The sequence below is a fragment of the Hyla sarda genome, chromosome 3 (assembly GCF_029499605.1).
Source record: "Hyla sarda isolate aHylSar1 chromosome 3, aHylSar1.hap1, whole genome shotgun sequence".
NCBI classification, from domain to species: domain Eukaryota; kingdom Metazoa; phylum Chordata; class Amphibia; order Anura; family Hylidae; genus Hyla; species Hyla sarda.
The window spans coordinates 24,657,753-24,670,931 of record NC_079191.1 but is presented as its reverse complement, the minus strand read 5'-3'; the positions used below and the strand labels follow the sequence as shown (position 1 = coordinate 24,670,931).

The window sequence follows — 13,179 nt, the reverse complement described above, 5'->3', positions numbered from 1 at the left end:
GTACTCCGGTGGCAAACTTTTTTTTTTTTTTTAAACAACAACTGGTGCCAGAAAGTTAAACAGATTTGCAAATTACTTCTATTAAAAAAATCTTAATCCTTCCAATACGTATTAGCTGCTGAATACTACAGAGGAAATTCTCTTTTCTTTTTGGAACACAGTGCTCTCTGCTGACATCACAAGCACAGTGCTCTCTGCTGACATCTCTGTCCATTTTAGGAACTGTCCAGAGCAGCATATGTTTGCTATGGGGATTTTCTCCTACTCTGGACAGTTCCTAAAATGGACAGAGATGTCAGCAGAGAGCTCTGTGTTCCAAAAAGAAAAGCATTTCCTATGTAGTATTCAGCAGCTAATAAGTACTGGAAGGATTAAGATTTCTTAATAGAAGTAATTTACAAATCTGTTTAACTTTCTGGAAACAGTTGATTTAAAAAAAAAGAAAAAAAGAAAAGTTCTCCACCGGAGTATTCCTTTAAGGGAAAGGAAGTCCTGTATGTGCAGTACTGGCAAACAGTTCAGCACTGGTCCCACCAACAAACATGGAGAGAATTAGAAACAGCTGTGCACCATGGAGGAGACACTCAGGGGCTTTCTCAAGATATTTGTCACCTATTTACCAGCCATTGCTAGGTTCGGAATATCATGAAGAGAGAGCCTTGACCAAACGGAAGAGGAAATCCCCCATACCGTAGGTCAGTGGTCCCCCAGCTGTTGCAAAACTACAACTCCCAGCATGCCCGGACAGCCAACGGCTGTCCGGGCATGCTAGGAGTTGTAGTTTTGCAACAGATCGGGGTCCACAGTATGCAGACCAATGCTGTAGGTGTTACTGGCCCACCACTGTCCTACCTTGCTGGCTCCATCTTCAAACACAGATTGGTGCACGTTGCATGCAAACAGAGACGTGGGAAGGTCATTGAAGTCGGTGATGCCTTGAAGGTCTTCTTCAGTCAGATATCCAGATAAGTCCTTGCTCCTGTGTATTGGATAGAGCAACAGGAACTCTCCACCACCGACCACACAGGCAAAATAACTGAGGTCCCTCATCCCAGCAAAAAACGGGTCTTCCCTCATCCCTGGCAGGAAGAATAAAGACAATGAAAAAGACAATATAGAGGAGATAACATTAAAAATATAACAAGCTGAAAAATACATGTGGGGTATCCAGCAGGGTCTAAAGCTACATTAGATACATCTCACTGTTCTGCCATATCATGTACGATAAAAGCGCGCATGCACTTACACAAGAAACTGCAAGGAGGGCAGATTTGCCTCAGAAATGTTACACCGTAACCTATGCTGCTGTGTAAGCGGGATAAAAAAAACGGGACACCAATTTCAGCAATTAAAAGGGAATTCCAGTATATATAAAAAAAAATAAATAAATAGTTTTCTAAATAAGTCTATCACCTATCACTCAAATATGTTAAATACTGTTATCACAAATTGTAAGGACTTCAGCATGTTTTGGCCTGACAAGAAGTTGTGTAGCGTTGTCAATGTGGTGTTGTCCCATTAGCTCCCAGGCTCCTCCCTCTCTCCCCAAACAACGCAGCATCCTCTGCTGTCTCAGAAGGCATGGCTGCACCTTGTCTCTGAGTGATGTCATTACCATGTCCCGTTATATGTAGAAAGCCTATCAGGCTGCATTTGTGGGAGGGGCTTAGGATATTTAATCCCCGGCAACCCCTCCCTAGGGGCGTATGCTGGGTTGGCGAAATCGGCTGGGATTTTCGTTGCGTACGCTAGGCAGGTGGGACTGGTTATACAGGTAAGTGCCGGAGTACCGGCGGATTGTTCACTCACTTGGGTGCCCTGGGCCGCAGCTTTTCTCCCCTCAGGCGGGCGGTCTCCGGCACCCAAGGTCCGCAAAGGCGGCAGTATCCTTCAGGGGGCACCGACAGCTTAGCCAGGTTGGCCGGTCATGCAGAGATGTTTTATGTGGCGCGTGGCTGCAGCGGGGGTGTTGGTATTGGAGGTGGTATAATTCTGGCAGGTGCACCGGTGTTTGGGGGGGCATAGGCCTCAAACACATGCACAAACAAAATGAAAAAAAAAAAAAAGAGCATTTGTAGTGGTGTACATGCAGTGTTGGTATTAATAAGAAGTATAGTTCCTGGTAGGTGCACCGGTGTTCGGGGGGCACAGGCCTCGGATACATGCACCAGTAATAAAAAAAAAATAAAAAAAATTATATTATATATATATATATATATATATATATATATATATATATATATATATATATATACACACACACACACACACACACACACACACACACACACATTATGTACTCATACATATAGATACCCAGTAATTTATACACACGATTATGGTTCACATCAACAGGGAGGGGGGCAGTAGGGGGCTAGCGGGGATTTAGTTGGGTCATTTTACAGGTTTGTTAGCTAGGTAACTCTGTGGTTAGTTTCAGCTCTGAAACACTGGTTATTATTTTGTTTCAGATTGGGTGTATTCCGGTTAGGTGGTCGCTACGTTCCTGTTTTGTACATTGCAGCTACGCCTAGGGGCTTCGGTTAGTACTAGCCGCACGGCAATTTCACTTGTTTTTTCTGTTCTTGGGTTGCACTTTGGTTGTCACTTCCCTGGTAGTGGGGCCAGTTCGCGCCTTCCGTTTCAGTTCACATAACATTGGTCTACACCCACTTAAATGGTACATACAGTAGCGGTATCACATAGACGCTGTTATCAAGAGTAGTCTGACTCCAATCCGTCAGAGGGATTACAGTGCATTCATTGGTCTGGCAAGCGTTCAGAGCATTTCCCGGTACATGGGTAACGGTTGCTGTTATCTTGACTCTTCGAGGGTGACCGTTTACCTGCGATGGTTGCTGACACGTCTTCAGGACCGTTGCTAGTTAGTCAGAGATGGTGCGTACTGTAATCTTGGTCCGCTGTCAGGAGGTATTCGCTGTCATAATACACATCATGGCTACACGCGTCATGCATTTCATAGCGCTCTCCTACATACTGTCAGTCACCTTGCATGTGGCATCAGGGGTACCAAGGGGTACACTCGACTTGCGGTCATCACTCGTTTCAGGGTCCACACCTTTGCACACTTCAGGCACAGTCAGGGGTACGAGGCAATAAGTGTTCTCATTTGGCTATCCACAGGCGTTCCAGGTTTCCATCGGATATTTCGATTCGTTGTGGTTTCGTTAGGGGTCAGGTCAGTAGCTGTCATTGAGGGGGGCACGTTTTTCATTTTTGTCAAGGTACTCACTATTAACCCTTTTTCCCCGGCACCCGTTTCGGCCCGGACAGGTCATGTCTCACGTTTCAGACATCGAGGACCCGATGTCCATCCCCGAAACTCCAGGCAGGAGCTCCATGCGAGGGACGTCCTCCTCTGCGGCATACAGAGCGTGGACGATTCCCAAGCTAATGGAGGAATTGCGCAAGAGGGCAATTCCTTTCCCGGCCACCGCCCGTAAAGCGGACTTGTATAAGCTCCTCTTGGCGGATCAGGATGCTACTGGCACTCTGGAGGGTACCTCGAGCCAGGCTACGCTAAATGAACTACATGCCATGATGATATCCATGATGGGCAGACTGGAGTCTCTTGAGAAGAGGGGTACTCAGGAGTCGGCAGCCCCAGTAGCCCCACAGGGGCCTGCCCCTGCGGTAGCGACTGCCCCAGTAGTGGAGGTCAACCCAGGTAGGCGTCCAGGGCCACCAAGGGTGTCACCGGTGCATTTTGTCCCGGCGGCCCTGAGAAAGGACATACTGGAAGGGAAGGACATTAACTTGGCTTCACTTCTGATATCTGCTTTTGATGTGTAGGACACTAAGACGGTAGCTTGTGCAGAGTTATCAGTGGTCCTCAAAAGTAAGGACGCTAGGTTGAAACGGAAATTGAACATTCATGAGTATGTTATTGCCTTCAGCAAGTACAGGGAAGTGATATGCTCGGTCAGGCCGGAGAGAAGGGAGGAGCTCGACCTGTACTTGCTGAGGGTCACTGAGTATGCGTACAAGTATGGTGATACCCACTTCTATGACTATCATAGAAGTTTCTCGGCTATGGCAGCGGCCGCTTTCAGCCAGGATGGTTACGTGACTGACTGGAGCCTAGAGGATTCGTAGATGTTTTGCAGTCATTTTGCGAATCTGAAGTTCCCAGCGTGCGCTCACTGTGAGGCCATCACTCACGCCACCGCATGGTGCGCAGAGCTTGGGCAGCAGGGGGAGCATGGGGCGGCCAGACCATCCACATCCTCAGATACCTTCTCGAGGCCCGCTCCGTCAGTGGATAAGTTGGGCCGTCCGGTGCATTACCTTGGTGGCTCGCAGATATGCAAAAATTACAATATCTCTTCCTGCAACTACAGCAACTGCAGGTTGTTGCATGTCTGTTTTTACTGTTTTAGGGCACACCCGGGCTCGGCTTGCAGGCAAAAGGGGCCAGCATGACTAGGCGGGGCTCGCACCGCAGTCCTAGCTGCCTTACTCATAGATCACCCAGACCCGGCCTGGGTGCAGTGGTTGGTCACCGGGTTGACAGAGGGTTTCCACGCTGGCATGGTCACGATTCCACAATCCACACATGAATGTGATAATTTGTTGATGGCTCTGCACGATTCCGTAGTCATCACCGATTTAATAAACACTGAGTTATTGAAAGGTTACATGATTGGGCCCTTTGCAGTTTCTCCCTTCACTTCATGGAGAGTCAGCCCGGTAGGGGTGGTGACGGGGAAGTTCAGTGGGAAGAAAAGGATGATTTTTGACTTGTCGGCTCCCCACGGTTCAGTAATTCCCAGCATCAATTCGCTCATACCATCAGACGAATTTAGCATGCAGTACTCATCGATAGACGAGGCCATTCAGCTCATCCTGAAACTCGGTCCAGGGGCCTGGATGGCTAAAGCAGACGTCACAGACGCGTTTAAGTTGCTTCCGTTACGCAGGGATCAGTGGCAATGGTTCGGTCTTAAGTGGCAGGGTTCATATTATTTCGCTACCAAGCTGACCTTCGGTTGTAAAAGCAGCCCTTGGTTGTTTGACCAACTGGCCCAGGCATTGCACTGGCTGCTGGTCAATGTCTCCGGATGCAGCCAAGTCATCCATTATCTGGATGACTTTCTTCTGCTCAATGGTCCGAGGGAAGAGCCAGGCCAGTTGGGCAGATTACTCAAGCTGTTTGCTGACATTGGGGTGCCGGTGTCTCCCAAGAAGACAGTTGGTCCAGCCAGATGCCTCACCTTTCTGGGAGTAGTCCTAGACTCAGTTACAATGCAAGTTAGCCTGCCTACCGACAAACTCAATAGAATCAGACAGACCATCCACAAGTTCACGATCTCTCGCATCACGACCAAGGTTGACTTACAAAGTTTGCTAGGTATGCTCGCTTTTGCCATGAGGGTCATTCTGCAGGGTAGGGCATTTGTGTCCAGGATCTTGTCCCTCCTACACGATGTCCCACACCAGCACAGTAGGGTATCCCTGGATCGGCAAGCCCTGGCTGATCTTGGGATGTGGGACAGGTACATGGAGCATTGGAATGGCACAGCGATGTTTGTTCCGCCAGCCTCCGAGTGGTCCCCCAAAGTCTGCACCGATGCGTCATCTTCCACCGGATATGGTGCAGTGTGGGGCAACAGGTGGATGGCGGGGCAATGGTCCGAGCAGATGTTGGCGCTGGGGGGGTTTCGCAGCACGTCTGCTCTATTTGAGATATTGCCTATTGTAGCGGCGGCAGTGGTATGGGGTGACAAATGGGCAGGGCAGACAGTGCAATTCCTATGCGACAATCAGGCGACAGTAGCCATAGTAAACAAAGGCAGTTCCAATCACGCCACAGTCATGAGGTTCGTTCGTAAGTTAGTCTGGGTGTCCCTGCAGTTCAAGTTCAATTTTGTGGCCATACATATACCGGGGGTGGAGAATACAGCTGCCGATGCGCTATCCAGGGCTAATTTCCATCTTTTTTCACAGGTGGTCCCACAGGCAGAGCTGGTCGGAGCTCAGGCCCCAGGTTTGGCCCAGCTAGTCATGGATTAGCCTATTACACGAAAGTGGCCTGGGACTTAATGTCTGACGCCTTGGCACCCAACACTAAGAAGGCATACCACGCGGCTTACAACACTTTTAGGTCTTATCTGTCGCATCACAATATTCCTTTCTCTTTCGACACTAAGGTCATTCTATCTTTCATCGGTTTTTGCCACTCTTCTCTGCACTTATCTCATAGTACCATCAAATCTTATCTGTCAGGTATCCAGCACTTCATTTCTGTAGCTCACCCTGACAGGCTCTCTATTCTTTCATCTCAGGCTGTCAAGGCTGCGCTCAGAGGGGTCTTGGCCCGTAGCTCCAGAGTTCCGGCTCTCCGGAGACCTATCAGCGGTGACCTGTTCAGGGCGTTGTCCGATGCTTTGGACGGTAACCCGTTCGGTTTCGAGCGCAGCTTGATTCTAAAGTCTGCCGTGTATATGGCTTTTTATGGTTTCCTCCGTCCGGGAGAATTCTCATGTGCTAGGCGGGGCACCACACACTTACAGAAAGCTCACTTGAGGTGGCAGGGTTCTTGGTTTGAGGTTGCACTTTCTGTCACTAAGACATGCAGGTGGGGTGCAGTGGTGAGGTATTTCCCTTCAGGTAATAAATGGTGCCCGGTGGCGGTGTTGTCACAACTGGCTAACATTCTACACGACAAACCTCCGGAGTCACCTCTGTTGCCCTTCGGTGCAGGGGCGCTGACTACTTCCACGTTCATGTCACATATTCGCACGTTACTTCGTACGTTAGGCCACAACCCCAGGGAATACTCCGGGCAATCCTTTCGGATAGGAGCGGCATCAGCGGCCTCCAGGCATAAGGTGCCAGTACATGTGATTCAAAAGTTGGGCAGGTGGCGCTCTGATGCGTACGCCACGTATGTCCCAGATCCCTCAAGGGAGATGGCTGATGCATTTAATCATTTAGCTTTATAATAAAGTTCACTTTCAAATTACCCTAATAGTGTTGTCTTTTTGCCCTCTAAAGGCAGACCCTCGACGCGGTTTCAGGCACACCTCAACCGCTGTTCAAGGGGCAAGTAGTTGTTAAGCTTCGAATGGTATTAATCATGTCTCTTTCAGGTTTCCCTGGCAGTAGGTAACAGGCAAGACCACGCACACTGATAAGTCCTGACCACAAATATATATACACACATACACACACACATACAGTATATCTTTCTTGGGACATTGAGGGAAGAATGGGTTGTGTTTATAGCATGCTGCCTTGTGCTGAACAATGCCACATATAGTCCCTCCATATAGACATGATGACACCACACCTTTCCTCCATATAGACACGATGACATCACACAGTTCCTCCATATAGACATGATAATCGTCAATGCCCCCTCGTCACGTCCACCACTGGCCAGTGTTCCGGCTGCGTTCGGAACATTTAGTTCCAAAGCTGTGCGTGCGCTGCCTGGAAGGTGGGGGGGGGGGTTGGCCACGCCCTCTCGTGCCATCAGGTCCCGCCCCCTCAATGCAAGTCTATGGGAGGGGGCTTGCATTGAGGGGGCATGGCCTGATGGCATGAGACGGCGTGGTCAACCCCCCCGCGGCACATGCACAGCGTTTGGAACACTGGCCAGTGGAGTACCCCTTTAAGAACTGAGAAGTGTGAACCGAGTCTTAGTTGAATTTTACACATCTAGAGGGGGAAAAAAATCCTGAAATGAAATAAAATTTGCCCTCTATCATTTACCCTGCTTTCATCTCCGTACATTGGTGCCCCACACAAGCTGCCAGTACTGGCCTAATCCCGAGGCGTAATCCATATTCACACCGCGCCGTGATAAACAGGGTTTCATTTTAACTAAAAAGTCTTAACCTTATTAAAATACCAGAGCGCTGCTGTATGAATTCCTGGAGGTATTAGGTGTCTAAGCCTTGTTTTGTTAGCAAAGAAACAGTCACTACCAAGATAAACCTGACACCCGAACGAGCTGCCTGAAAGCCTCTCCGGCCCACCGCGCCAGATCCCTGTCTGCAACCACAATACAGATAATGACCAGGGAGACGCTGAGAGCCATTTTCCCCAGAAGCAAGAGGAATGCTGGGTAATTACGCTCTCCGCCCCCCCCGACATGATATATGGACACCACTTGTCTGGTCGATCAGCCATATTACTATTACAATACGGATATGGCTAAAACCTCTAATAATAGACTGTTCTGATGCTTATTGATAGAGGAGATTTACCACCAGCGCCTCTCCCACCAGGGACATGAAATCGATAACCTCCAGCCCACAGCGTTAAAGACAGGAAGGAAGGTTTTTGGTTGGGTTTTTTTTTTACGGTGTGTGCATGGACGGAGGCACGTCAGATAAGTACACGCTTGGCTCGGCCAAGTCCTGAATGGGGAGAGGGGTGTATAGCCCCCACAAACACCATAGAGAAAAGTGAACTGATTAATCTGTAGAGGATGACTGGATTATGTGTATGGGGGCCCTCTGCCTCTCCTGTGACGGAGGATATGAGGAAAGAGAAGGATTGGCCATACTGAATTTCTTACATGATCCTTTTTTTCCTCTAAAAGTTAAAGGGGTACTCTGCCCCTAGACATCCTATCCACTATCCAAAGGATAGGGGTTAAGATGTCTGATTGCTGCAGCACCCCAGACATCCGGTGCATGGAGCAAAATTCGCTCTGTGCCGGATAACTGGCGATGCAGAGGCTCGTAATGTCACAGCCATGCCCCGATTGTGACATCACAACCACACCCCCTCAATGCAAGTCTATGGGATGGGGCGTGACGGCCGTCACGCCCCCTCCCATAGACTTGCATTGAGGGGGAGTGGTCGTGATGTCACGAGTGGGGCTTGGCTGTGACACTACGAGCCTCTGTATCGCCAGTCATCTGGCACAGAGCGAATTTTGCTCCATGCACCGGATGTCTGGGGTGCTGCAGCAATCAGACATCTTAACCCCTATCCTTTGGATAGGGGATAAGATGCCTAGGGGCGGAGTGCCCCTTTAATCCTCCACCAGAGGTGTCTGGCAGCAGCTCTCTTTCTCTTCTCCCAACTAAAACCATACATACATGTTTATGGGGAAATCTGTATAAATCTGTGCCAGCCAACCAACACTCATATTATTTCCATGGCCAGATTCATACTCATGGCCAAACCAACAACTTCTCATTTCCTGAAGCCCCTCATCTTCATGATCTATTAATCGTCTCCACCAAGAATGGCACCTTGTTGACCTATCCTTCTGCCCTTCTACAGGCATCTTACATTTCTGACTTTTCATGCAATTCTACCCAAGTACAGACCTTCACCATCCATCAGCCTACTACCCCAACTAGGCCTACCAGAAAGTCCTTTACAATGCTAAATGAGTATGCATTGCAGATTTGGGTGTTCTTCTCAACAGGCCGACATCAATTCTTTGAATTTATCACCATCATGATCTACCCCAATACTTCTCCACCTGGCCTCCAAGGCTACGTACCTTTCTCATAGCATCCAATGCTATGTTAAACATCCTATAAAAATATTTATAATAAAATTCCTTTATTTAGCGCACACAGATTCTGCAGTGCTGTACACTCCTGTCCCCATTGGGGTTCACAATATTCACCTATCAGTATGGGATTTGAACCCAGGACTCCAGCGCTGCAAGTGTTAACCACTGAGCCACCAGTCTACCCTAGTACTACCCAAGTACTGGCAACCAACTTGTTTCCTATGGCCACACCAGGGGGGGGGGGCGTACGGCTGGAGAGAAATATTTGACCATTGAGGTGTTATACCCCATATTATCTATCTACATGTTATTAGTGACAAATACTTGTGACCCTATTGGTGCATTTACGTTTGATTTGGCATAATGCACAAGCTAGGGATCCAGGCCACCTTTCTTCTTCCGCCATAAAGTATACAAGTATTTAAGGAAATACTCTTAATTTATGAGAATTAAAACAGTGCGTACCGTATATATAAAGAGATGTTTTATTTATTTTTATAATTGTCTCTTGATTCTTTCTTATGTCCCCTGATGAACCCTGCAATATTAGGGAGGAAACATGTTGGGCTAGGTGTCCTGATGACACCTTACCATTGAAGTGTTATACCCCTATTATCCCTCTATACGTTATCAGTGATTAAAAGCGTACCCGTCAGATCCAACAAAAAAAAACATTTTTTTAATATATGACTCAGTACCTAATCCTGACCATGTACATCTAATTTTTATGTGTCCAGCACTTTATTTTTTTTATTACACTTTTAATTTAGCTCACTAGTCTGAATTCTTCTCAAAAGGGAGGGGGTGTGGCCTCACTGTGCAGGTCTCCGCCCCCTCCCTCAGTATGCTGTCTGCTCACATCTCCCCTAACATTAGGAAAACTACAACTCCCAGCTTGTCCTCACTGACAGTAGCGGGACACAAGATGACAGTGGGAGGATTTTTCCTCCAGCTCTGAGCCCTGCGCTCACAGCTGTCAATCAAGGAAGTGTGTCCATGACATAGGTGATGACTCATGGACACAGCAGGACTAGTATGTGTCCAAGCAGGCAGGGGGGGCAGTTGCTTGACTGGCTTTTTCAGTATGAAATGAAAGCAACTGCAAAACCTATTGGTTATACATGCTTTACAACACATCAAAGGTTTATGTATCTGACAGTGCCCATTTAATAACTGACTCTATTGGGGCATTTACATTTGATTTGGCATAATTTGCTTTATTTCAAGGAATTTTCTGTTTATTTTAGATATGCTAGCTAAAAAGTGATGTTTTATTCAGAGTTTTTCCAGTCCTGTGATTAATTATATAAAGACATTCTGACATAAAAAAATAAAATCTGCTTGAGTACAATAAACTCATCCTGTCGAGGTCAGCACCACCGCTTGGCCCTGATGCCTCGGTTTACTTATTATGGTGCCGTAACCGTAGTCTTTAGCTTTAGTTTGTCCGGAACATTATTAGGAGAGCCGTAACAGGATCATTGGGGCGGACTGTAGCGGTGGTGCTCTCTGGGACAAATTAGGTATAAAGCAAATTAGGACATGTCAAATGTAAATAAACCAAAAGGGTCACATTATTTATCACTGTAGACAGAAAATAAGAGTATAATACCTTAATGGTTAAATATTAGCCTTAATTCTGGCCCTTGCAAACAATTCCTTTCATCAAGACCTATCCCAACGTGTTTCCCCTCCAAAAAATGGTTGAGCTCATCAGGGGACATAAGAGGGCAAAGGCTTAAAATGTCTGGATTTCGGCAACCGAAATGTTAGCAAGTGTGCATGATAGACGTCTACATGTGCAATGTAGTAGGTGACAACCTCCAGTCTCCACAGGTACGTGAAAATCTATTGGTGTCACCCACGTACCGCAGCCACTGTTGCTAAGCAACAACATGAGTGCAATTTTCCTATGGATACCAAACAATGGCGGTAAACTAATATTCTGAAAGACTTCTTGATGAATAGAAATAGAAACTGCAGAGTTTGCCTTTGATGCTGTAATTCTAGTGTATATACAGGCAGCAGTAGTATGGATTTTTCTATAAATACCTCAGAACATTTGTCTATTCTACATTTTAGGCCTATGGCTCTCAGGGCATGCTGAAAGTTGTAGTTGCACAAGAGCGCGCAAGTCACAGGTTGAGATGGCTGCTATAAGGCAACACCAACCGTAATGAGCGCCATCGGTGTGACGTCCCTCTGGGGCACTGTAGATTCCCCATACATGCAGAGTCAGGGAACCAACCTCCTATTCACTATAAATACCAAGCACATTATAGCAGGGAGTGCGGATTCCAGAAATATCCGCCATCCTCTCCACAGGGGGATAGGTACACAATGTGGTGCCTTCACCTTCCCACCTGCAATAAATAGCATCACAAAGGTGCACAGGACATTGAGTTATACGTCAGTGGAAATTTTCCATTGCAATGCAATGGCAAATCTCAGCTTCTGTAGAACCTCATAATACACACCACAGCTGCTGCAAAACTACAACTCCCATCATGCCCACACAGACAAATGCTGTCCAGGAATGCTAGAATTTGTAGCATTGCAACAGCTAGAAGCACCTTGGTTAGGAAACACTTCCTTAGAAAATCATAATAAACGCCTCAGCTGCTGCAGAATCACATTATATACATCTCAGCTGTTGTAGAACCTTACAATACACACCTCAGCTTCTGCAGAATCACATAATACACACCTCAGCTGCTGCAGAATATCATAACGCACACTTCAGTTACTAATACACACCTAAGTTACTGCAGGACATCATATTACACACCTCAGCTGCTGCAGAACCTCATAATACACACCTCAGCTGCTGCAGAATATCATAACGCACACCTCAGTTACTAATACACACCTCAGTTACTGCAGGACATCATAATACACACCTCAGCTGCTTCAGAATATTATAATAAACACCTCAGGTCATAATACATACTTCAGCTGCTGCCAAACAATATATTACACACCTCAGCTGCTGCCGAACAATATAATACACACCTCAGCTTCTGCAGAATCACATAATACACACCTCAGCTGCTGCCGAATATCATAATGCACACCTCAGTTACTGCAGAACTTCATAATACACACCTAAGTTACTGCAGGACATCATATTACACACTTCAGCTGCTTCAGAATATTATAATACACCTCAGAACATCATAATGCACACCTCAGCTGCTGCAGAACAATATTATACATACCTCAGCTGCTGCAGAACAATATATTACACACCTCAGCTGCTGCAAAATCTTATATTACACACCTCAGAACATTATAATTCACATCTCAGCTGCTGCAGAACATGACGACACACACCTCAGCTGTTGCAGAACGTCATAATACACTCCTCAACTGCTGCAGAACATCATAATACACTCCTCAACTCCCCATAGCAACCAATCAGATCGACTCTTTCATTTTTAACAAGGCCTCTGCAAAATAAAAGAAGCGATCTGATTGGTTGCTATGGGGAACTGGGCCACTTTCCTTTGCACAGGTTCTGATAAATCTCCCCCTCAGTATACACTATTATAAGTAGCCTATATGTCGGATGCTAAAATCAGGTTACACATGAATAATGTGGGAGATTTATCAAAACTGGTGCAGAGGAAATGTGAAGCAGTTGCCCATAACAACCTATCATTTCCATTTACAGC

The 13,179-nt window shown here is 46.8% G+C and overlaps 1 protein-coding gene across 4 annotated transcripts in view; it reads right to left on the bottom strand.

Moving 5' to 3' along the window:
* The window catches only part of RCAN2 (regulator of calcineurin 2), a 121,772-nt gene that overhangs the window by 95,565 nt on the left and 13,028 nt on the right, over positions 1-13,179 (bottom strand). For 3 of the 4 annotated variants that reach the window (XM_056563921.1, XM_056563917.1, XM_056563918.1), the window contains exon 2: positions 853-1,079. In XM_056563921.1, the coding sequence (XP_056419896.1) occupies positions 853-1,077 (225 nt within the window). In that variant the 5' untranslated portion in view covers positions 1,078-1,079. Of the gene's footprint in view, positions 1-852; positions 1,080-12,723; positions 12,742-13,179 lie in introns of those variants that run through there. The other variant, XM_056563919.1, reaches the window with a different exon arrangement.